Below are 24,920 nucleotides of genomic sequence, written 5' to 3'. Positions count from 1 at the left end.
CCAGCATGAGAGTGAGCATGGACTTCCACTCAGAATGGGGGAAAAAAGGGCTGGGCCTTTTATGGCCTTTTCCATATCCCACATGTACATCCTCAATCCCTCTTTCATTAGCACTGCCATCCCTAGGCCTGTAGGCTGGGAAAGGAGAGATCCAAATATGTGGTTAGATTAGGAACACCCCTTCCCCTGCTCCCAGTTTCTCGATGTTTGGGGTACAGAGAAAGAGCAGGGACGGTGTACTGTAGTTGGGGCCTGGCTGTATTCCCATTGGCAGGAGGGGGAAGGGAGGGCCTTCCTCCACCCTCTCAACCTGGGGCTTTCTGCTTTTTGGGGAGGTTGGGGAAACTGAGTCATTCCCATGGAGACCGGTGGGTGTGCTGGCACTTGGTCTCAAATGTGAGAAAAGAGTAATGATCTTCCAGGGCAGGACAGTGGCTTGTGTTCTTGGAAGTGGGTAGTTCCCCCTGTCTTGTCCCTGCCTGTTCCCCCACTTCTTGTCAGGCTCTGGGTCAGAGCCTTCTTCCAGCTGTTGCTTTGCAGTACCCCAAACATAACTGCCCTCCCACTGACTCCTCTTTACCTTGACACCTGGTTTTGGGCTCCATTCTCTCTGAGATGTCATTCTGATAAGCTCCTTCACACTGAAGTACAAATGACAGATGCCCTCTTACTACTGTTTTCTCCCAGAGAGATTTGTGGTGGTTGACTGGGACCCACCTACACTTCAGACACTGGCTGCTGGCTGGCAGAGGTCTTCTTGTGCCTGACTAGTCTGCCTGTAAGAGAAACAGCCAAGGCTGGTGTGCTAGAACTTTATTTGGGGTGAAGATGGCAGAGACATAAGCAGGTGGGGCATGTCCAGGATGTCAGGGTACAGCCCTGAAGGCACAGATGCCAGGTCTAGAGCCGAGTGACGAGGTAGCAGGTGCGGTGGGAGGCAGACAGAGTCTTGGCAACAGCACAGGGAGGAGTGGAAGGCCTGGTGGGATGCAGACAACAGCGCTGGGACAGGAGGCCTCGTACTCATTGCCCTGCCCTCTTGAACCTGAACGTTACCCCTCCAGACTGGACCTGCCCCTCCTTCCTGTTACCTGGGTCCCAGGCTGAGGTGGGGACCTGGGGTTCGGTGGCTGCCCAGCCCTTCCTGAAGCTGTGGGAGGAGGGAAAGGGTCAGAGATGGGAGGAGTCCTCCCAGGACCAGTCAAGGTCATACACTTTTCTCCCCGACCATTCTTTCCTCCGCTGGGTAGGGATGGTGTTCTAGGCTTCAGGGGGAAGGCTAAGCACCCATGTTGGAGACGGCAAAGAAGGAAAAAGGGGTTGTTACCAGATTGGTGCTAGAATGCCTTTGGGAGTGCTTTCGGTTCTGGAAGTATCCCAGGACCCTGTCTCGGAACACCTGGGGGCGAGCAGTGGGGGAAGTGGCCAGTGCACACCTTCCTCCAGACCCTGTGGCCTGATTCCTTTCCCCTCCCCCAGCTGGGGCTCAGGCCCACCTCACAGAGGTAGTCCAGGATCTCGAGGATGGTGAGCAGGCTGGCCCCGATGAACAGCCCCATCTGGCCTCCAATGTCACCTGTGGAGCCCATCAGGTTACCCATCAGCACACGTGCCCCGCCCACACCTTACCCATCAGGCACCCACACAGCCACCTGCCCTGCCCACACCTCCCAAGCCCACCCGGGCACCCTGTGTGGGGGCACACAAACACACACATGCACACACCCACACACCAAGCAGTTCTGACACTTCATAGGCCTTCTTCTGCTCCACGGTCTCATAGTTGAGGGCCTCAAAGAAGATATCCAGCACCAGCACGTTCTCTCTGGAGGAAAAGAGGGCCAGGAAAGATCCCTGGATTCCCGCCCGGTGCCAGCTGCTGGCAGGAAACAGTCTGTGACTCCTTTGAAGAGCCCTGGGACGAGCCCCCGTTTGCAGAGGAGATGGCGTCAGGGCTTGCCCAGAGGCCCGGGAGCCCAGTGGTTTTGTGCAGACCGGTGTCCCACGCGGGTGTGCGCACGAGGGCCCGCCCGCCGGAAGGTGCCCGCCCGCCCCGCCCCAGCCAGCCGGGCTCACGAGATGTAGGCCTCGCTGCGGTTGTGTTTCCGGGCCAGGTAGCGGGCGGCGGCGCGGCTCGGGATCCGCACCATGGAGAGCTCCTTGGCGTAGCGCGTGCTGGCGCACGGGTTGGGGCAGGTGCACGCGTCCTTCCGCAGCATGGCGTCTGCGGGCCACAGTCCCCTGGATCAGGGCCACCCGCCCGCGGGGTCCCCGTGGGGTCCGGGGCGCAGCAGGGGCGGGGATGCGGGACAGGTTTGCCCCTTACCGAGCGCCGGGTTGGCGCAGTCCTTGTACTGCTGGGGGCTGCACACGGGCGCGCCGCCTGGGGGTGGGGAGTGGGGGTGGGGGAGGAGACGGCTTCAGGGACGGCCCCCAGGCCCCTCTGCGCGACCCGGACCCCCTCCTCCGCCCCTACCTGCCCCTTACCAGGCATATGCATCATTCGGCAGCCACATTTCCGAGCCACATAGCGCGTCTCACAGGCCAAGCGACACCCCATTAGACTATAGGGAGGGTGGGGACCTGGGCTGGGGCTGGGGGCACCCAGGGGACCAGAAGGTTCGGGCTCAAAATCGGGGTCCACAGAAGCGGAGCTGCAGTCGCCCCAAGGCGGTGGCAGGAAGCTCAGCTGTAGTTGGGGTTAAGGAGGCTTCTGGCATGAATATGGCACCCAGGTCCAATGCGAGCTGTCACTGGGGTAGCATGCGGAGGGGTGGAGGCCCTGGGACAGTCTGAGGTGTTGTGGGCCGAAGGAGGGGATTGGGAGCCTTAGTGCGGTGGGGGTGGGGATACTCGCTGCTGCTGGCAGGACACGAAGGTCTGGTAGCCAGGGGCTGCCCCGAAGCCCAGCTGGTCGATGGTGGGCGGCTCCTCCTGACTGTGGATCTGCACTCGGACCCCCACCTCGAACGGGGTCTCCTCTGCAGGGGAAAGGGGACCCTGAGGCCAGCATCCCAGGACACCCCCTTTCACTGACCTCTCTCTCCAAGACTGTGACCAACCACAGGAAAGGATGTGCTTTCCTGGGCCCTCCCTCATGCCTTTGGGTTCTTTTTTTTTTTTTTTTTTTTAAGATTTTATTTATTCATGAGAGGCACAGAGAGAAAGAAAGACAGAGACACAAGCAGAGGGAGAAGCAGGCTCCACGCAGGGAGCCCGATGTAGGACTCAATCCCGGGACTCCAGGATCATACCCTGAGCCAAAGGCAGGCGCTAAACCACTAAGCCACCCAGGGATCCCCCTCATGCCTTTTGTAGCTCATCTGTGCCATCCCTCCAGCCTGACCCGCGGACCCCCATACCCATGTCTCTCCACACAGGCAGATACTCATCCTGCTGCACATCCAGCATGATCTCCAGCCCATTGCCCATGCCGCCCTTGGGAGTAGTGAGAAGCTCGGCCCCATCTGCGCCAGAGTTAAAGGTGTAGCACTGACCCATCCGGGTGAAGATCTACAAGTGAACAGACAGGGGACAGGCCTCACCAGGGTACAGGAGCCCCACCAGCCTCTTCCCCAGGAAGACACGAGAATGATGAGACCTCTCCTCTCCCCACCCTCTATTTGGTCTCTTTGAACAGGAAGCCATATCTCAATGCCCTCAGTCATACAAGCACATAGAGTTGGACCCTCACGGGCTCCCATCGCTCCAGCAGCTCCTTCCCCTCCTGGACCCCCCAGCCCCCCAGCCCAGGGCACTGCCTATAGGACAAGTGTTTCTTTGGAGAATGGCAAGAAAGGAAGTGGGTCTCAGTTGCCTGCTGGCAGACTGTTGACGAGGTAGAAGGAAAACAAGCCGACAGCCCAGGCAGAGAGAGGGCTCTAATGCCCTGAGCAGTCCCACTAGATTCCTCCCGCCCCTCAGGAGCAGGTCTCCACAGACCAGAGCTTGGGTCCAGAGCCAGCCTGGGTCAGTGCCCTGTGCTGGAAGCTGTGACCTTGCACACTGCAGTCCTGCTGAGCGACAGGGAGGGGACCCCAAGGAGGACAGTCTCATGGGGGGAGCCCGTGGCCTGACTGGGAAGGAAAGGATCCTGGGCCTGCATGACGGGGGGATGGCAGGTCCCCGGTGGCCTGGGGCCAGTGACCAGCTCACCACGGTGAAGTTCTCGGGCCCGCACGGCCAGCCTCGGTAGCGACAGTCCAGCAGCATGTCCTCCAAGCTGTGCCCGGCCCTGGCGTACAGTCGCGCCATGTCAAAGGTGGGACTGGGCATGAAGCCGGGCGGCGCAGGGGACCGGCCCAGGGCACGCAGGAAGGCGGCGTGCTCGGCAGGCTCCACGCCCAGCAGCGCAGGCCCGGCCCAGTGCAGGTCGTTGGGTGTGAGGCGGGAGCGGCGCAGCGGGTTGATGTTGCACAGGGTGATGGCAGGGAAGGTGAGCCGGTGGCTTTCGTGCTCGTCCAGGGCCGTCTCGTGGTGGAACTCCCCGTAGTAGCGCACCCGCTCGGCCACCTGGTAGAGGAAGGTGGCTAGTGACAGGAGCACGGCTGCAGCCCACAACCCTCGGCGAGGCGTCAAGCCCCCAGGGCCAAAGATGTGGCCCAGCCCGTGCAGCGTGCAGCTGCTGGCGAACACACGGATGTCCGAGGCTGGCCTCCGGGCCTCCTCTGGCCTAGGATGGGGCTTCATGGCTGAGGCCTGCGGCTTAGGGCTGGAAGAAGGACAGAGGGTGGGTCTGAGGACCTGAGGGGCTGAGGGGGTTGGGGCGGCAGGTGGGGGTCACTGCGGGTGAGGTAAGGGGAGAGGGGGAAGGAGGAGAGGGGTCCAGACCAAGAGGTGGAGAGGCACTGGAGCAGCAGGGTGGGCGCGACGGTCTCCGGGAGCAAAGGAGCTGGGGCTCTGCTAGGCTCAGCGCTGGCCACTGGCCCTGGGGGGTGCTCGGCAGGAGAGCCCCGGTAGGGCACAGCTGACGTGGGAAGCAGGGCCCGCTCTGCTGGAAGCTGCTCTGCCAAGCCGGAGCTGCCGCAGAGGATTGGGTTACAGCAGCAAGGGGGCCGGGGGCCCCGCAGAGCAGTCTGGGGGGCAGGGAAGGTCCCTGGGGCCCCAGGCCAAGCCATTAGTGCAGTGCATTGAGGGGGGGCTGCGGCTGTGGAGACCAGAGGCGCCAGCAGGAAACCACAGCAATCCCGGGTAAGGCTTAAAGAGAGCCTGGAGAGAAGTTGGGGCTGGGGGCACCCTAATGGCCCTCAGGGTTCCCAGCTGCAGCCCTTGTGGTTGGGTTGAGGGTTGGTTGCTGACCCTCGGCCTAGTCTTTCCCTCCTTTTGTGTCTTGTCCCTTCCCACTGACCTCACCCGGGATGATCTGTTCCTTTAGAGAGGCGCTGGCTCTTGCCCAAGCTGGAAAGCCATGGGAAGTTGGGTGTCGGCAGACTCCTCTTTTCGAGCCCCTGAAGGCCACGCTGGATGACTAGGGCTTCTGCACGTCCTATGCCTGCGGGTGGTCTGTCTCCAGTGAGCCTCTCCCACCTCCCCCCCTGAGGCTGCCTAAGAGGCTGGCCTCAGCTACCGGGGTTGGGAGCTCCCCGGCCACCCTCCTGGGCATGACCCAGATGCCCACCTGCCACCCTCCCAGGGAACATGGATGCCCTGTAATTTCACATCTTTTTTTTCACTTAGAAACATATTCTGGGGGATCCCTGGGTGGCTCAGCAGCTTAGCGCCTCCCTTTGGCCCAGGGTGCAATCCTGGAGTCCTGAGATCGAGTCCCACGTCAGGCTCCCTGCATGGAGCCTGCTTCTCCCTCCTCCTGTGACTCTGCCTCTCTCTCTCCCTCTCTCTCTCTATGTCTAAAATAAATAAAATAAATAAATAAAACTTTAAAAAATTAAAAAAAAAAACATATTCTGCATACCATGCAACATCTGGGACCTAGGAAACTTGCCCATTTTTTAAAGGCCTGTATTCGATTCCATTATGTCGATGTACCGAAGTTCATCTAATTACACCCCTATGGATGAACACTGGGGCTTTCCAGTCTTCCATTGCAAACAATGGTGCTTTCAATAGCATTGCACAAATGTAGATTCCCAGAAATAGAACTACTGGGTCAAGAAGCAACCATACAGGCAATTTGGTAGATATCACAAAATTCCCCACTGTGGGAATTTTATACTCCTGTCAGTAACACAGCAGGCAGCATACCTGTTTTGCAGGGGAGGGCTTTTCTTCCTCTTTCCTTTTTTTAAAAGTAGGCTCCATGCCCAACATGAGACTTGAACTCATGACCCTGAGATCAAGAGTTACATGGTCTACCCAGGAAGCCAGCCAGGTGCCCCCACAGGGGTGGGGGGCTTTTCTAAGGGGAGAGATACAGTGCCCCTGACCCAGCTCGGGTGCCCTGGGACTGGCATGGCACAGTGATGCTGGCCTTGAAAGGGCAGATCCGGGGCATCTGAAGGCACTGCAGTTGATCCAGAGGAGATAATGGGTCGAGGGGTGGACTCCTGGCATCTGGAGCAGATGCCTCTCGAAAGTAGAGCCCAGTCTGTAGGGTTAGTACCAGCTGGCCTGCAGTGGTCCTGGGTGTCCTGCTGATCCACGGCACAGGGACAAAGGGCTGCGGTGGGAGGGCCAGGGGTGCCGAGGGCGGCAGGGGCAGCCCAGACACCCCACGTGGAATGTGGCCAGGGCCTGGTCCTCGTCAGTGTCCAGCCCTGCATTTGGTTAAATGTTTACCTGTCCCCGTGTGCCTGCGAATGGGGAGATGCTGCACTGTTGGCCTGAGAGAATACACGTTTACCTCCATTAATTTATTTACTGAAACTTCTTTCTACTCCGCCTCTTCCCACAAAGTGTGCTGCAATCACCTGCCTGCCTGCCTCTCTGTCCTCCAGACAAGACCGCAGCTTCAAGGGGTCAGGGACATCATCCTCCCGGTCGCAGGGCAGGCACGGTGGCACACAACAGGTGCTTAATGAACATATCACCTTGGAAGGAGGAAGTAGTTTATTGTGCAGATGTGACCAGCTTCTGAGGCTGCAGCATTGAGTTGTAAGTACTTTGTCACAGATTATCCCATTTATTATTTTTATTTATTTATTCAAAACCAAAGACTTTTAAAAAAAATTATTTATTCGTGAGAGGCAGAGACACAGGCAGAGGAAGAAGCAATCTCCATGCAGAGAGCCCAAATGTGGGACTCGATCCTGGGACTCCAGGATTATGCCCTGGGCCAAAGGCAGGAGACAAACCGCTGAGCCACCCAGGGATCCCCTATTATTGTTTAAAGATTTGAGAGCGTGCGCTACACATGGGCACGAGTGGGAGGGGCAGAGAGACAGGATCTCAAGCGGACTCTGCAGAGTGTGGAGCCCCATACGAGGCTTGATCCCAGGACCCTGAGATCACGACCTGAGCCGAAACCAAGAGTCAGATGCTCAACTGACTGTGCCACCCAGATGCCCTGCAGATGGTCCCATTTAAACTCTAAGTTCTCAGGATGAAGTATTGCCAATCTTATGACCCATGGTGAATAGTGGTGGGAGGCGAGGTGGAGGCCAAGGCTGCGTGGTGATTGTGAGGCTGACCACACGGCCTTTCCACTCAGGGCTCCCACAGACTGCACTACTTTCCTAGTTGGGGCGGGGGGCAGGATTTGGAGGCCCTGATTTTTTTTTTTTTAATTTTATGATAGACAGAGAGAGAGAGAGAAAGAGAGAGAGAGGCAGAGACACAGGCAGAGGGAGAAGCAGGCTCCATGCACCGGGAGCCCGACGTGGGATTTGATCCAGGGTCTCCAGGATCGCGCCCCGGGCCAAAGGCAGGCGCCAAACCGCTGCGCCACTCAGGGATCCCTTTTTTTTTTTTTTTTAATTGGAGGCCCTGATTTTGAAGTCTGGGTGGCTGGGGCTGGAGCTGGGGGTGCAGGGCAGGAGCTCGCCTCCACTGCCTCTCCCTTGGAGGTCAGTGCCAGCTTGGCTGGGGACCTGAGGCTGGCTCTAGGCTGCACTTACTAGGGAGTGGCTCTGCTTCCTGGGCTATGGCTACCCTGGCATGCAACCTCTGATCAGTATGGAAGCAGGGTATCATACTAGGGGTGCTGTGGCTCTGGGACATTTCAGGTGCTTTGTCCCCAAAGTAGCATGTGGTCCTAGATCACACCCACGAAAGGCCACAGGGACTCTCAGCCCTGGCTCCTCAACCTGAGCCACTCTATTCTTCCCAGCTGGCCTCTGGCCACAGCCAACTCTTCACTGTCCTACACATCGTAGCTGCCCCAGAACCATGGTGTTGTCCTTGGATAAACCCATAGGATAAATCCAACTGATTTTATATTTTTGTCAGCCTGGGAGCTAAGTATTAACTTCTCCCTAGCAGTCTGGTGACTTAGCACCATAGGACCCCTGTGGCTGGAGTTTGGGGTGTGTGTCAGCTCCTCCTTTATCTCCTTTAGAGCGAGGTATCCTCATGAAGAGGGGCAGTCTACAATCTCAAGGGGTCACAGAGTCCAGCTATGGGCCCGGCGCAGTGGTTAAGACAGCCTGGTAAGCTTGAAGCTCCTTGTGGAATAGACCATGGCATGCCCTGCCCCTCTGACCCCTTTTCCAAGGGCCAGGGGCAGATGTCCCAACCCCCTTGTTCTGTTGACTGGGGTCAGGGGGTGGGGGGGGACAAAATCTAGAAAAGTGACCGTATTAATGAAGCAGGGAGAAGGAAGGGAAGGTGTTCTCAGGATGGAGACTGTGGCTCGAGGGGCTGGTCCACGGGCTGGGCTCCTTCTCCCCTGGCTCAGGGATAGTGGGGACAGAGGAGAGTGGGGGGTCAGGGTCCAGAAGGTGAGGTCCTGGCGTGGGTGTGGGGACCCTAGTGTAAACTCCCGTTCCCACTCCCTGATCCTGATTTGTAGAGATGCCCTGGAGCTGGGCCTGCACACCTTCAGGCTGTCAGGCAGAGGGCAGACTTGGCAGGGCTTCTGAGAGGGGTTGGAAGGGAACAGAGCAGGGGTCTGGGAACTCAGCCTCCTTTGCTGTGCAGCCCCATGATTCATGACTCTGGTAGGAGGGAGGCAGCCTGGTATCAGGAGGGGAGAGTGGATGGGAGCAGTCCCAACCTCCCCGAGCTCAGCACCAGGCCTAGGTCTCACTGTGAGCAGGGGAGCAGCAGTAGCCTGCACCCCAGCACACTGGCCATCCTGGGTGCTTTGGTCCCTGGAAGCTCCCCCGAGCTGAGCCTCGGCCTTGGACACTGATGCTCGGCCATGACCAGAGCTCCAATGGCTCTCTCAGGACTTGGGGGGGCGGTTCCTGGGGCCTCTGGGCATCTCAGGAGCTGGGGTATCCAGGGCCTGTCTCCGGATGAGCTCTGCATAGAGCCCGCCCTTCTTCAGGAGCTCTTCATGAGTCCCCACCTATGGAGAGGAAGGAGGGGCAGGTAGTCACCCCAACCCAGCTCAGAGCTCTAGGTGGGCTGGCTTCTTATCTGCCACTGGGCTCCCTGTCTCCTAAGCCAGTGCCCCTTCTGGGGACACTATGAACCCAAAGCACAATTGGTTACACATTGCCACTGGCATGTTTGTATTTGTCAGCACCACCTTTCTCCTTAGCTGGGTTTTGGAAGAGCATCTGAATTCTTCTATCTCCCTTGCAGAACCCAAAGACTTGGGTTCAAAGCTACTTGAAGCAGCAGCCAGAGCCAGGAGTTGGGCTCCATGCAGTCCCCCAGCCTTGCTGCACACTGGCCTCTGAGCAGTTGCCTTTTCTGTACCTCAGCCCCTAGGCCCCTCTGCTCAGCCTTCTACAATTCTGAGTCCTTTCTCCTTGGTCCTGGGAGCCCTAATGCAGCTCTGCTACCCCCATGGGACGGAGAAGGAAACGGGCCTCGAGAGGCCAGGGCAGGAACTCCTGAATCCACACAGGGTATTGCTTCCAGGATATGGCCCAGGGCCCCCTGGGCTAGGCCAGACCCTCCCACGGCTCAGCTGAGCCACGCTTTCCACTGTGCCCAGGGCTGAAGCTGCCCAACCCACCGAGCCACTGCCCAGCCCCCAGCTGACCTCACAGACTTGGCCGCGGGCCATGACGACAATGTGGTGGGCTCCACGCACGGTGCTGAGCCGGTGCGCGATGACAAGCACGGTGCGGCCTGTGCTGGCACGATCCAGGGCCTCTTGCACCACCCGCTCGGACTCTGAGTCCAGTGCACTGGTCGCCTCATCCAGGATCAGCACCGTGGGCTGCTTGATGAGGGCGCGGGCGATGGCTAGGCGCTGCTTCTGGCCACCAGACAGGGTTGCGCCACGCTCACCTGGGAAGAAGGGGACAAGGGAGGAGCTCGAAGCATTCTTCAGAGAGGGGCACTGGGGGCCACCTGGAACTTCCCATCTGGTCCCTCAGGCGCCCCACCTAGCACTGTACACACATCCTGATCCCATAACCTGGGCCCATGCACCAACACACTCACACCCAACAGGAACTGTGTGCACGTGGGTCTCAGTGTCCCCTCAGAGTCACTGTGTGCCCCTCCCACACCAGGCCCTGCAGTTCTTGAGACCTTTTCCTGGCTGGCTGGGTCTTACTGCTGGTGGGGGGGGGGGCGGGGCATCCAGGACCCAGATGTGGGCCCTAGAATGCAGTGATGGCCTATCACAGGGCATTCTGGGAAGACCACACTTGGTCTACAGTGTCCACAGACAACAGAGGTAGTAGTGTGGGAGCTTAAGAAGGGCACCACGGTGACAGCGGTCAGAGACCAGTGAGGGCAGACTGAAGCTGCAGATGGGCCTGGGAGTATGCTAGGGTCAGAGGTATGAGGGAAGCGCTGCTCTACAGGGGTGTGGGGACGGCTCCTCCCCTCGGGGTAGTGTGGAATCGGAGCACTGCGTGGAATAGGCTGGGTCAGCAGCACAGCATGAATGACGGCTAAAGACGGGGTGCGGGGGGTGCCACTTAGCAGGCTGAATCTCAGCTAGACTGAGACCTAAGTTTCTTTTTTTTTTTTTTTAATTTTTATTTATTTATGATAGTCACGCAGAGAGAGAGAGAGGCAGAGACACAGGCAGAGAGAGAAGCAGGCTCCATGCACCGGGAGCCCGATGTGGGATTCGATCCCGGGTCTCCAGGATCGTGCCCTGCGCCAAAGGCAGGCGCCAAACCGCTGCGCCACCCAGGGATCCCAGAGGCCTAAGTTTCAAGAAGAGTTGAAAACCCCAGATATGTCCACACCTTGAGATGTGCTGGAATATTCCACAACAGAACCAAGACTCCAGATAAAAAAACACGGTCCCAAAGGTTGAAAAAAAGACCCCTGAGCTGAGTGCACAAATCTGCAAGCTATGATACGAATATTCTAATGTGAGGCTGTGATATTTTAATGTTCCAGAACTACTTGAGCCCTGTTCTGGGTAAGTCAGAAGGGAGACCCATCCAGCCATGTCAATCCCCGTGGGTAACATGATGGAAATATTTTCAAATTAAGTGATAAAAGCACAGGTACGACACAGGAATCAGAAGCATAAGGTATTACAAGGAGGTAATATCCTTGTGCTTCTGGTCGGGTCTGAGGACGGGGGGTCCTGGGCCTGTACTCCCTGTGGTATCCCTGTCTCTGCAGCCTGTGTGGGACTAAACCACAGAACCAGGTCTGCCCGCCCAGGCCACAGGTATAGTCTTCCCTGATGCCATGCCTCTGCTCTTGCCTCCCGGACCCCTCACAACCTGGGCCCTGCAGATCCGAGCAGGACGCTGTCCCTGGGACTCACCGACTACGGTGTTGTAGCCCTCTGGGAAGCTGGTGATGAACTCGTGGGCATTGGCTTCCCGGGCAGCTGCATAAACCTCTTCATCCGAGGCACCCATCTTCCCAAAGCGGATGTTCTCCATGATTGTTGTTCCAAACAGGACTGGCTCCTGTGGGTGGGGACTCCGCATGGAACATTCTGACTTTGCCCCATACCCCAGAAGGGGTGCATCAGGAAAGGCGATTTTGGCCACACCAGAACCACCTTCTTGGAGGGCAAGCAGGGGCAGTTGAAAATTACAAATCGATGAAGAACAGAGATCTACCAAAGTGGAAGAGGCCATGCTCCCTGCAGGGCACAGGGTTCCTGAGGAGTGGGATGGGGAGGTAGCTGGGAGAGCTGGGCCCTTCTCTCTGGAGAGATGGGAGTAAGGGGGTTTGCATTCTGGGTTTCTCCTGCAGGGGTAGGTGGGTAAGGGTGCCCTCCTAACCCACTCAGAGGGGGAAAGTAGCCTCTCGCTGGGCGGCACCACTTCAAACAGAAGGAAAGGAGCAAGGCTGAGGGCCCCAGGGTGGGGCTGTGGGACCATGCTTAGTGGGGGGCAGGGGTCTCTACACTTTCTGGACACCATAGGTTTGTCGGAGAACTCAGGGATCCTAAAACAGCACCCCACCCCACCTGCTTGGAGGCTTTAGTTGAGTTCCTTCCCTGGACACGAGGGCAGAGCTGCAGTGGGCAGTTATGGGGATGCCTCAGATCCCATGACCACTGGGGGGGCCAGTGAAGATGGCTAGAGCCCTCCCACTGATGCTCCACCAGAGAGAACAGGGGTGATGGGGGTGGGAAGGGGGGGAAGGTCCCATGTGTGTAAGGGCTGAGAGAAAAGTCAGAGGGAGGGGAGAGGGTCTGGGAAGTTAAGTCACACGTACTAGTAAGCCTGTGCAGAGAGGTAAGCCTCTCCTCTTCTCACCTGGCTGATGAAGCCGATGACCTGGCCCCGGAGCCAGGACGGATCGAGGGTACGCAGGTCCCGTCCATCCAGTGTCACCATACCCGCCGTGGGGTCATAGAAGCGCTCAAGCAGGGAAGCCACAGTGGTCTTTCCTGGGGAATGGGGGTTGGGGAGGTGGCGAGGTTGGGGAAGATAGCATGGTTTCTAGACATTGTGCCCCACCCCACGCTGAGCAGCCACCATAGGAAGGGAAGCCATAGGGTTGGAGGGTGGTGGGTTCCTCTCACCTCCACCGGACTGGCCCACGAGGGCCACGATCTTGCCAGGGGGCAGGGTGAGGGAGAAGTCCTTGAGCACCTGGAAGCCAGGGCGGCAGGGGTAACTGGGAGGAGCCAAGAGAGACCCTTGGTCAGACCAGGTTCCTGGCCCCTTTCTGCCCTGGGCCCTCAAGTCTAACTGTACCCTGAGGGGAGCTTATTTGGAAGGAGACCTTGACCCAAACTCCTGAGCCCAAAGGGAACGACCCCCGCACCCATCTGCCAATGCTGACCTGAAGCAGACGTTGCGGAACGTGATGGCCCCGTGCAGGTGCTCTCTGGGGATGCGGCAGCCCCCAGACAGAGGGATACACGGGCTCAGAGTCATGTACTCGAAGACCCGGGCCCCAGCGCTGAGCCCCCGTACCACCTGGGGAGAGGGTTAAAGTCTGTGGTGAGGGAGAGGCGGGGCTCACAGTGTCCCCTCCACCCTGACACCTGCTTCCTGCAGCACACAGCTGATGCTCCTGACACGCTGCCAGCCCAGATCTGATGTCCACACCCCAGGGCGCACCCCCCGATTGCCACTCACTTGGCCAAACAGGACGGAGAGGTTGGCCATGGACCTGTGAGGAGGAGAGAAAGGCTGAAGAGTGGGGCCCAGAGCCCAAGAGAAGAGTGGTGCCAGAGGGGAGGGCTGTCGGCGGCTGGAAGGTGAGTCACGCGTCTCAGTCACCAGTCCCTGACTGGGCCATGTGTCTGAGAGTGTGCGCACATTCTTCCTTGAAGGGGAAAGACTGACTCTTTTTTTTTTTTTTGAAAGACTGACTCTTGAAGAGGAAAGTCACTTCTTCCAGCACCAGGGGGGACAAGGTGGGGAGGAGCCTGCACAGAAGTGGTTCTGGCAGGTCAGAGAGCTACTGGCCTTTGCCAAAGTGAGTGCAGAGGCATGGAGCAAGGAAGAGCTGGGACAGCGAGCTATCTGTGGACAAGAAGGAAGCACATTCTCCACAAGAGATCTGGAAGCCATTAGGGCCTGGCACTGGTGCCTGGCAGCAACCTAAAAACTGATGCCCATAACTCGTTGTGATGTCTGTGGTGCCCTGGCTCTCAGAGCTGGCTCAGAAGGCAGGCCTTGCTCTCCCAAGAGGCCTGGTGGGGGGCAGAGGGGCAGCCCATTCCCAGTGGGGCCCAGCCCTGCATGCAGACCCCATGACTGGGGTCCCTCTGGGTGCCTCCCGGTCTCCTCCACAGACCCAGTGCCACAAAACAACATGTAGAATGGGGTCTAGAGGTAGAGGCTGCCTCTCATCCTTCCCTGCCCCCGTTGGACCCCAGGAGGAAATCCATCAGCCTCCTGAATAAAACAGCCCTAATTCCTCTGAAGTGGGTGGTGAAGGATCTCCATGTAGTAAGGGGCCCTCAAAAGGATTGGCCTGTGGCTGTGGGAGCAGCTCCATCTAGCAGCCTGAGAGAGAATAGTATGGATGGGCATCCTAGGCCTTTTGGTTTGAAATAAAGCTCTGCTCAGGCAAGGCAGTGCAGTGGGGAGGAGAGGTTCTGAACTTAGGCCATATGGGGAAGTGGGGGCTCAGGGGAAGGCGAGCCAGGCTTGGGAGGTGTAGGGAAAGGGAGACTTTCCTACCACAGCCCGTGGAGGGTCATGTGGTGACTGTATGAGAACCACAGGGCTCATCAGGGTCCTCAGGACCAGAGCAAGAGGCCAGGGCTCGGCCTGGGGTCAGTGCCAAGTCCTGTCTCTAAAATAAAGAGCCTCTTGGTACCCAGGCCACCAAGGAACAGTTTTCAGGCTGGAGGAGGGATGAGGCCACCTAGAGTCTGAACTCAGAGGTCTGAATGGGCCCATATTAGGGAGCACTGGACATAAACAGGGCTGAGGATGGGCATCTTTTCTGCCAGCCTGTCTTCGGGTTGGCTCCGCTCTACCTGGGACAATAATGAGGGTGATGGTGAGGGATGCTGTAGGAAACAGGCGGTAAGACACACTGCAGAGCCAGGCCACGAGTGCCATGAGAATCAGAAGCCATGGGGAAGGGGCATGGAGGGGTGTCTGGGGTGACCCTGCACTTCCTTAATGTGGTTAACAGTAATACCGGTCTCCACTCTTCAGTAATTTATGATAGTCTATTCTCTCTTCAATTATTTATCACAGTACCTATTTATGCTTGATGCAGGAACTGGTAGTGTTTAGCTTAGAAGAGAAAGGAAAGGGGAGGCCTTGAGGGTCTCATGCAAAGGGAGGCAAGAGCTCTGGGCAGACAGGCCCAGTGGAGCGGGTGGGTCTCAGAGCAATGAGCACACTGAGCCTTGAGGGTGGGAAGAGGGAGAGAGGGTGACCTTTTCATCCTTGGGACACTCAGGCAGACGACGGCAGGCAAGCTCGTAAAGAGCAAGTCAAAGATGGTCAACCCACAAATGGAATCCTCTCAGCCCTAACAAGGAAGGAAATCCTGACGGGCTATGCCATGGATGAACCTGGGAGATGTCACCCTGAGCAAAAAAGGCCCATCACTGAAGGACAAACGCTGTGTGATCGCACATGTATGAGGGACCCGCAGTGGGTGAAGCACAGAGCCAGAGGCTGTCGGGCGGGGAGAGGGGCCATGGGCCTTAGTGGTTAATGGGCACAGTGCTTCAGTTTTGCAGGATGAAGGCATGCTGGTGGTGAATGGTGGCAGTGGCCACACAACTGCATGACGCATGCAAAACGCTACTACAGTGTATGCTGAAAATCAGTCAAAATGGTACATTTTATGTTATGGGTATTTTACCACAATCACCAACTTTTTAAAAAGCTGTCACGGACCCTTCTGAGCTGTTTAGCTGGCGGGAGACGACAGTTGCATCCCTGGGCACCCAGAGCATCAGGTTGGAGGGCGCCCACGGAAGGCACCCTGTGCTTCCCTGAGGAAACTGGGTGGGCCAGGGGCAGGGCTCTTTCGGGACAGGAACAGCCTCACACTCACCTCTGCACCGTCTGGGAGGCCACCAGGAAGGACATGAGGTCTCCCCCTCTCAGCTGCTGTCCAGCCACGAGGGAGCCCCCAACGAACAGGGTGCCCAAGACCATGCCTACAGGCGGAAAGGGCCAGGTGGTTAGCAAGGAAGCAGCTAGGATCAGGGGACACAGCCCAGGTGAGTCCCCAGTTCCAGTCCCTGCTGTGCCTCCGACTGGAATGACAACAAGTCATTTCAGTAGTGTCCGCTTTTGTTTCATTTGGGAATGAACGCATGCATGTGTGTTGGGGGGAGGCACTCAGGCAGCTGGCACTGGACAGACATCTAAGGGACATCAAGCCCGTGGAGAGCTGCCCCTTGCTGCCTCGCTGGGACTTCCTTGGCTGATCCATGCTCATCCCCAGCCATGACCCAGTGCTCCCACACCCCTGGTGGGGACTCGCTCACTCACAGTTGAAGGCAATGTTGGAGAGCCCTTGGAACAAGGCAATGCCCCTGCCCAGCTCCTCTGCCTTACAGCGGGACTCCTCCAGCTCCGCTCCATAGCGTCTGGGGAGAGAGGCCAAGCCCGGCCATCAGGAAGCAGCCAGGGTGGGGTACAGGGCTGATGGGGTGCATTTGGGGATCCTCCCTGCTTCAAGTTCTTCCCCGTGTGGAACTCACTCCTCTTCTCGGTGCTCCATGGCGAACGCCCGCACCGTGCGAACATTGCCCAGGGCCTCATCTGCTACGCCTGTTGCCCTGGCAACCTGCAAGGAGTCCAGGAAGTTGACACTGAGGTTGGAAATTGGGGAGGGGGGGGTGGCATGGTAATGGGGTAATGGCAGGGCAGAGAGCAATGGGGCAGGTGGGGAGGATGGGCAGCAATGCCAGTACCTGCTCCTGACACTGGCGAGACAATTTCCGGAGAGCTGAGCCCATTAGGGTGCCAACTCCCATGAGCATTGGTGTGGCCACCATCAGCAGCAGCGTGAGGCGTGTGGACAGCATGGAAAGGGACACCAGGCAGCCAGCCACCTGGGTGCAGCTCCGTAGCCCCTGGGCAGAGGCAGAAGGCAGGAAGGCCATGTGGCAACAGCATCACGACAGGGGGTGAGGGATGACTTTCCCAGGAATCTGCTGGCCACAGCATGACTCTCACAAGGCCAAGGCCGTAGGTCTGGGCTCTGGGAGGCCACATGGCAGTCCACCTGGTCATTAAACGTAGCCCCCTCTTTACTAGCGGGCATGAAAGGGCTGGGTGAGAATGTCTATGGACCACAGCATCCTTCCCTAGACAAATCCCAGTTTGTTCTGGTGTTTTGCTCAAGGAACTGAACTAAAAGAGTAGAATATGGATGTCACACAGAATAGCTGTGGGCCAGTCTGGCATGACCGAACAGCCACGGTGACAGTGTGGGTGGATGAGGATGGGACACCAGTAATACAGTAAAAAGCCTTCACTCCTCCTCACACTTGTCAGCATGCCAAGTATTCTGAGGGCAAGGCAGTCCGGGGTGATTTTGCTCTTGGCAAGCTGGTCCAGGAAAGGCTCTTGACGGAGTCCTTGAGAAGGTTTTTCTGGGGAGGTAGAATTTCAGAACAGGAGAGAAACAGCCCGTACTGACCTTGGATGATGCCACAGTACCTCCCTTCTGTGAACTTCCCCATTCCCTCACCCACGCCCTTGCCAGACAGCAGGCTTCTCACTTGGTGTGAACCTAGGCTCAGGGCGCAACAGCAAGGTGGGATGGGGCTGGCCTGCTGTGTCTACACTAGACAGTGTGTGTATGGGTGTGCATCTGCATGTGTGAGTGTGTACACACAGGGGAACCGGGGGAACTGACCTGGGAGATGACAAGTTTGAAAGATGATTTAAACTCCTGCACATCGGTTGTCAACCGGCTCACCAGCTGCCCTGTCTTTTTAGCATCAAAGAACGCAATATCTTGCCTGATGATAGGTCAAGGGTGCAGGACGTAAGGGAGAAGAGGGAGACGTGAGTTCAGGATGAGCCCCCTGCCTGCCACCTGGACCATCAGCCACTCCTACCCACACCCTGTAGCTGGCAGTACCGGAGCAGGTTGCTGAAGAGGGCCCTCCGCATGTCCACGGCCATGCGCTCGCCGATGCGGGATAGCAATACCAGGTACCCGAAGGTCAACAGCCCCTGGGAGAGAGGCCAGAGCACTCAGGGGCGCCTGGGCGGCTCCTCTGGGTGCCCCCAGGCCCTCCCTCCTGCTGTACCTGGACACCATAGAGGATGAGCAGGTGGGTGCTGAGGTTCCGGGACTCCGTCAGGAAACTACCCACATGGTCCCTCGTGTACTTGGCCACGATCTCCACCAGCTGGCCCAGAAGCAGGGGGATCTGCACATTCACCAGTGCTGCACCCAGCGCCAGCTTGGCAAGGGGTGGCAAAGCAGGCATTTAGAAGGAGCCACATTCCTTCCCATCCCTGGCCCTGACCTCAGCCCTCCCTCCCCACAGCTGTTCATGCTTTGGCTACTTCTGTGCTTCTCTGAGACAGCTAAGTTAAAGCCCAGGCTGCCAGCCCCTGGGGACCCCTGGACCCTGCACATCCAGCTGTTCCATGCAGGATCTCCTGGTATCCCTTGGCTTCCAGTTCCCCAAGCCAGCCAGCCCTTGCTGCTTCCTGAGGTCTACTTTGAGATTTGGTGAGGCAGACAAGCTGTCCCCATGCAGCTCTGGGTGGTGCTCACAAACCCCTGACTGGCTCCTTCCCTGTCCCTGACGTGGAGGCATGGAGAGGGGCAACTCACCACGATGGCTACCCCCAGAACCAGCAGGTGGGGCCGCAGAAACTGCCAGAAGAGCTTCCAGTTAAAGCGAGACTCCCCAACATAAGGTCTGGAGTAGGTAGGAGGGGCCTCCTCAGCCTCACACAACGCCACGAGGCCGAGGCGGGGGCACTTAGTCCAGACCACAGGGCCTAGAAGGATGCCCCCAAGCCAGCGCCAGGCACAGGGTCTTTGGCTGGGGGCTGGGCGTGCTTGAGGGAGGTGGGCCCGGAGCTGGGACCTCAGCTGGGCCACGGCCCTGAGGAGGTAGGAGGCATGGTGGCTGTTGGAGGACCTGTGGGGAGAGAATGGCATCAATGGCTCGAGGCCCCGACTATTCCTCAAAGCAGCCCAGCTGTGGGCTGAGCCCTCCAGACAGCACTCCCTCTTGCACGGGGTTCTGCGCCGCCTTTCCCAGGGCTGCTCTTCAGCAACCTCAGTTTCTAAGAGGAATGCATACAGGCCGAGTGGCCCAGGAATAAGACAATGGCCTGTAGTCAAGTCAGAGAGGTGTGTGTGGTCACACAACTAGGCCTTCTCAGCCACCACAGGTCAGCGACCATCTCCAATCCACACCCTTTCTCATCACAGGACAGCGTACTGGACGGCAGCTAGTCCACAGGCCTCCTTTTATAGATGAGGACGCAGAAGTCTTGAGGGAGTCCGGCTCAGAGCAGCAGGAGAGGGAGTGAGCCTGCAGGGGTCTCACCAAGTAGGTGAGACCTGGAACCTCTGGCCTCTACCCTCCACCTCCGGGGCAGATGTGTTCTGTTACTCTCACTTGCTAAGAGAAGTGTCATGGGGGCTGGGAGAGGTGAGAAAATCTGTCCCCAAGCAGCAGAACTTAGAAAAGAGGAGAACCTGCTGTGTGATTCTAGAACCCAGGCTTGCTCCACGTGGCCCCATGTGATGTGCCCAAGGCCGTGTGTGGCAGGGCCTGGCCTGGCCCCAAGGCTTCTGACCACTGGTCAGTGCTCATTGCATCCCCTCACCTGGCTCCTCCCAGGTCTTGGGTGCTTATGTGACAACGGGACAAAAAAGAAATAACAATCCAAATAATGTATCTCTTCAGCTCTGATATGCTATGCCCAAATCACCTTCTGTGTTCTGCGGTTTCCATCTGGACTTTAGAGGGTGACGAGGACCTATGGTGGGCGGTTTAGGCTGGGGTATGACATAATCAAATTTACATCTCAAGATCATAGTGGAGAGGAGAGGGCTGGAGGGGAGCAAGACGGGCTACGGGAAGCCTGTTAGAAACAGAAGTTATCTGGCTAAGAGTATATGGTGGGATTGCTCAAAGACTCAAATGAGGTTGGGGCGCCCGGGTGGCTCAGTCAGTTAAGCGGCTGAACCCTTTGGACGGCTGACCCTTTGGACACCTGGGTGGCTCAGCGGTTAAGTGTCTGCTTTCAGCTTAGGCCGTGACGGGATGGAGTCCCACATCGGGCTCCCTGCATGGAGCCTGCTTCTCCCTCTGCCTATGTCTCTCTGTGTGTCGCTCATGAATAAATAAATAAAATCTCTAAAAAGAAAAATAGCTGACTCTTGGTTTCACCTCAGGTCATGATCTCAGGGTCCTGGGATTGAGCCTAGCTTTGGGCTCTGAGCTCTGTGGTGAGTCTGCTTGAGGATTCTCTCTCTTTCTCCCTCTGCCCTCACCCCCCACTCACATGCATATGTGCGTGCTCTCTCTTAAATAAATCAATCATAAAGAAAAATACTCCCTTTGGAAAAATAATATTTAAATGGCATTACTGATGGACAGGGGCTTTTTAAAAAAACAAATAGGATGAGGTTTTTCCTTTACTCTGATAGTCTTGTATTCTTAGACACTTTTTAAAAAATTTTTTTTATTTATCTGAGAGGCACAGAGAAAGGAAGAGAGAGAGCATGAGCAGAGTGAGGGGCAGAGGGCGAAGCAGACTCCCGCTGAGCAGGCAGCCTGATGTGGGGCTCAATCCCAGAACCCTGGGATCATAACCTGAGGCAAAGGCAGATGCTTAACCGACTGAGCCATCCAGGTGTCACTATCTTAAATTTTAGACAGAGAAGCTCACCCTCCTTCCAATTTTTCCATTAGGCTTTACATTCTTGAGGGCAGAAAGCTCTATCTTATTCACACTGCATCCCTAGCACTTAGCAGAGCTCTTATACATGGTAAGTGTTCAGTAAATGCTTATGTTTGTTGAGTGCGTGCCCTCATTAGAAATGAGGAAGAAAAAAAAAATAAAAAGAAATGAGGAAGAGAAAAATTTGACCTGACCTGTTATTGCACTGGTTGCAAAGTTTCGGACTTATTGAGGCCAACAATAAGAAATATGCTGTACATTGCCACCCAGTAGGAAAAATGCGTCACACAAAATTGAAATGCTTCACAAAACAATACTTCCCCTAATTTGTTACACATGTATTTTATCATATTCACTTTTTTTTAAGGTAGGCTCCACACCCAACCTGTGGCTTGAACTCATGACCCTGAGATCGAGTCACATGCTCAATAGGCACCCCCTATTATATTCACTTCTAAATGATCCTGACTCACTAAACTCATTTTATGATCTCTTGTGACTTGCACATTTGAAAGACACTGCACTTGTGAATACACAAAAACTTGGATATTATTTTATTTCTTTTCTTGGGTTTCTCTCTGGTTTAAATGATATCAATACCCTTATTCTCTTCCTAAGGACTGTTTTCAAACTTTTTAATAATTCACCATGGCTACTTTCCAGCTTCTATCATCTTCTCCAAACTAAGACTCTAAGCAGAGCTTGGTCATTGCCAGGAACTGGCAGATTACTTCCCAGCAACAGTACTTCTTAGCGCCAGCTTGGCCCAGCTCTTGCCCTCTTAGTCAGATGGGCTTTCCAAATGTCACAAGTCCACTCCGCCCACCACTGCCAGTAGGCTGCCTGGCTGGCCCACAGGTTATTCACTCCAGTGGAGTAGCAGTCTCAGGGTCGATGTTCCCTTCCTACCTGTCTCTCTCTCTCTCTGAGCTGACATGTGTAGAGTGAACACACAAAAACACACACACGCATTTCTAGATTGACTTTATCTTTGCTGAAAAGTATCCAGATCCAGGAACCATTTTTGTTTAGCTCATATTGACTCTCGGGGGCAACACCAATATTAAATGTCTCTGGGCACTGATAACTTTTGCCCAAATTGCCAGACCAATTCCAAGAACAAGCACAGAATGGGGGCAGGATCCGCGGCGATCCCAAGGCTCACACCTGTACAGCACGGCGCCCTCTAGTGGGAAGAACGGACCCGGTGTGGTCACCGACCTAGAGCGTGCCCTCCGCCATCCCACACACGGATACACACGGGCCGAGTCTCCTGCTGGCACCTGGGTCCTCTCCATAAATAATTGAGGCCAAGCTCCGGGGAGTGACATTTCACCCCCCACCCCCACCCCTGGGCCGGCCTACAACTTCCAGCAGGCCTCGGACGAGCCCGGGACTCCATCTCCCGGCAGGCCCCATGCACCGCCAGCCGGTCAACGGCCCGCGCTCCCAGTAGATTTCTCACTCTTTACCTGACGGCCGAGGATGTCTGGAAGCAGAGGGGTGGTAGCAACCTGCCTGGGACAGGGCCACCCCGAATCCCGACCCGAAATAAATGCACCAACATGATGGAACGTGAGTACAGGAGCAGCCAACCGCTGCAGCTTCACCCTCATCCCATTGAGGGCTCCATGTTGGCTCCGGCCCGCATCCCGACAACACCCTCGCCCCTCGGCGACGATTGGCGGAAAGACGCATCAATCTTGTCAAGGGCTGTGATTGGAGAAGACTTTCACGATCTTCCTCCTTCCGGAACTGTGATTGGAGAAGCCGCCTGCCCGCCCGCCCCCAGGCCTGGGCAGGGCCGAGCAGGCGGGGCAGTGCCTTCCGCCCTCTGACGGGGGTCAGCTCTGGGGTGACACCGCCGCTGTGTTCCTACTGTGTCCATCCACCGCGGGGTATCCATGGTAACGCGCCAGCCGCTGACCTCGGGGCTGTTCTCCCATGGGTGCTCCCGGCGGACTCTAGATGTCCCGAAATGTCTAAGGAGTGAAGAGTGCTGGTCCTACAGGAGGAAGGGACAAACATGTTCCCGGGGAATTTTTTTGAAACATGCCTTGTCACCCGCCCCTTTCTCCCAGGCAGGTCAGAGTTCCAGGGACAGCAGCCACGTGTATTTGGGAAACAACTGCCCTGGTGATTCTGACACACTTCCCCTCCTTAAGGATTGGGAACGGGGCCCCTGGGTGGCTCAGTGGTTGAGCGTGCCTTTGGCTCAGGGCCTGATCTCTGGGTCCCGGAATCGAGTCCCTGCGTGGAGCCTGCTTCTCCCTCCGCCTGTGTTCTCTCTCTGTGTCTCTTCTGAATAAATAAATAAAATTAACAACAACAACAAGAGGATTGAGAACCACTGGCGTGGAGACGTCTTGTAAAGTGCCGCCCCAGACCCTTCTCCGCAGATGCCTTCCTCACCGCGGCCAAGGTGACTTGCCTAAGGCACCCACCGCACTCCTCTTGCACCTCTGTGGAGTACTTATTTATTTCTTCTGTGTAATTATTTGCATAGCTACCTCCCCCATGGGCTGTGACTTCCTTCTGGGTAGTGGCTCCCTCTCATTCATCCATACCCCACTTCCCCTCCAAATGCCTGGCAGAGAAAAGTGCTCTTTATAATGAACTGACTTGAATTGGGATGGTTATAGGGAGGCTGTCAACTGATGAATCCGGGGTAGAACTGGGTAGGAAAATATGCCAGATTAGCTTGAAGCTGGGCTGGGAGTATGGGAGGGGGTCCTCATGTGAGCATGGTGGAATATTGGGGTGAGTGAGGTGGAGGGGAGGTCAGGCAAAACCTACATAACCCACCTTGGCAGATGTCTCAAAGAAATGGGCATCCCCTAGCCCCTCTGCAATGGGGGATTCCATCTCCTGCACTAGGATGCCACCTCCAGGAGTGAGTCTCTGTTTTCATAGCTCTGCCCCTGTTGCTCAGGGATAAAACTATGCAAGCCCCAAGCTACTATAACAATCCCTGTCCCCAGAAGGCAGCACGGAAGGAGAAAAACAGGCGTATCTGGACTCACGTTTTGTGGGCAACTCCACAATTGCCTCCACATTCCTCCAATGAACACTCTGGGAAGCACTGTGTTCCTCTCCCTACTTCCTAGATACTGGCCCCTACAACAGCCCTCAGGCTTCAGCCCTGGAGGCCCTGACACCTGGGTGGCTGAGTCAGCACCTCAGGAATGGGGTTCAGTAGGAAACCGGGTGATTCAGGGCCTCAGGAATGGCGTCAGACATGCCAACAAAGCAGCTGCCTCCTCCTCTTCATTGAGGCAGCAGCAAGGAACTCAACTCAGCCAGCTCATCCTGGGGTATTCAAATTACCCTTCCAAATCTTGGACCCCCAGCTGCCCTCCACTGGTTCAGCTCTGATGCTTCTCAGGGGGCCCCCCAAAGCTGGATCAGGACTAGGCAAGAGGGTTTTCAGCATTTAAGGGGACAAAGAAGAAAAACAATGGAAATTCCAAGGGGGCCTCTTTCTACTGTAAGCTCCCAAACCACTTCTCACATCCAGGTTAGCTGCCTCTCCTTTCTCCACTGCCTTCCCTTCTTTAGATTTCCTCCAACCTGCCCTCAAAGGCAGGAAGTCGCCCTCTTTCCTTAGCACCATCAGGCAAACAGAACACCAGCCCATTCTTTTCTTTTTCCTCTTTTTGCTTTTGGTCTTAAAGCATGTTTCTGTTGATCACTGGTGCATGCATGTGTGTGTGTGTGTGTGTGTGTGTGTGTGTGTGTGTAAGGGGAGGGGAGACAAGATTTTAAGTAATCAAAGATTTAACATCATAGTCTTATAATCCTTTGGTAGGAGTTTCTTTTTGCTTTGTTATTTTGACTGCTACTCTCTGGCCTCCCCCTTTAAACCTACTCAAGGTCTGAGGATGGGACAATAGGTGTCTCTGGTCTGTATGTTCCTCAGCCCCTGCCCCTCCTGGGGAAAGAGGCTCGACCTTGAAGAGGTTTGGCCACAGATTCCCCTGGAAGGGGTGTGAGTGGTCAGACAGGTGACTGAGAGCTGGGACGCCTGAGGCCTGCCCTGACTGAGTCACCACGTTGTTGTTGTCACCATTCTTGTTGAAGTCCCTGCTTAGCACCCCAGAGTTCTGTGGAAGCAGCAGCTCCCATCCTTCCAAGCATTTCCAGAGA

The 24,920-nt window shown here is 56.4% G+C and overlaps 2 protein-coding genes across 6 annotated transcripts; both read right to left on the bottom strand.

The window, feature by feature from the left end:
- Positions 1-798: 798 nt before the first annotated feature.
- ASIC3 (acid sensing ion channel subunit 3) lies at positions 799-5,344 on the bottom strand. 4 transcript variants are annotated; one of them, XM_025993794.2, is made up of 11 exons: positions 4,156-4,810; positions 3,363-3,513; positions 2,854-2,981; positions 2,488-2,689; positions 2,327-2,383; positions 2,077-2,224; positions 1,734-1,825; positions 1,497-1,576; positions 1,328-1,399; positions 1,092-1,150; positions 799-1,002 (listed from the first exon to the last, which is right to left on the bottom strand). In XM_025993794.2, the coding sequence occupies exons 1-11, from the start codon at positions 4,687-4,689 to the stop codon at positions 867-869; spliced, it is 1,659 nt and encodes a 552-aa protein (XP_025849579.1). In that variant the 5' UTR covers positions 4,690-4,810; the 3' UTR covers positions 799-866. The 4 variants fall into 4 exon arrangements, with proteins under 4 accessions (XP_025849579.1, XP_025849575.1, XP_025849577.1 ...); XM_025993790.2 differs by having other exon boundaries at positions 799-979; XM_025993792.2 differs by lacking the exon at positions 1,328-1,399 and having other exon boundaries at positions 799-979; positions 4,156-5,344.
- A 1,766-nt stretch (positions 5,345-7,110) lies between these two features.
- On the bottom strand, positions 7,111-22,634 carry ABCB8 (ATP binding cassette subfamily B member 8). 2 transcript variants are annotated; one of them, XM_025993799.2, is made up of 16 exons: positions 22,247-22,634; positions 18,685-18,997; positions 18,149-18,304; positions 17,977-18,071; positions 17,749-17,854; positions 16,799-16,960; positions 16,586-16,671; positions 16,374-16,471; positions 15,931-16,036; positions 13,536-13,569; positions 13,237-13,373; positions 12,974-13,068; positions 12,705-12,838; positions 11,756-11,903; positions 10,052-10,302; positions 7,111-9,406 (listed from the first exon to the last, which is right to left on the bottom strand). In XM_025993799.2, the coding sequence occupies exons 1-16, from the start codon at positions 22,339-22,341 to the stop codon at positions 9,281-9,283; spliced, it is 2,142 nt and encodes a 713-aa protein (XP_025849584.1). In that variant the 5' UTR covers positions 22,342-22,634; the 3' UTR covers positions 7,111-9,280. The 2 variants fall into 2 exon arrangements, with proteins under 2 accessions (XP_025849584.1, XP_025849585.1); XM_025993800.2 differs by lacking the exon at positions 18,685-18,997.
- Between the last annotated feature and the right edge of the window lie 2,286 nt (positions 22,635-24,920).

Source organism: Vulpes vulpes, chromosome 7 (assembly GCF_048418805.1).
Source record: "Vulpes vulpes isolate BD-2025 chromosome 7, VulVul3, whole genome shotgun sequence".
Classification (NCBI taxonomy): Eukaryota; Metazoa; Chordata; class Mammalia; order Carnivora; family Canidae; genus Vulpes; species Vulpes vulpes.
The sequence above is the reverse complement of the archived record's forward strand: the minus strand, read 5'-3'. Positions and strand labels throughout refer to the sequence as shown.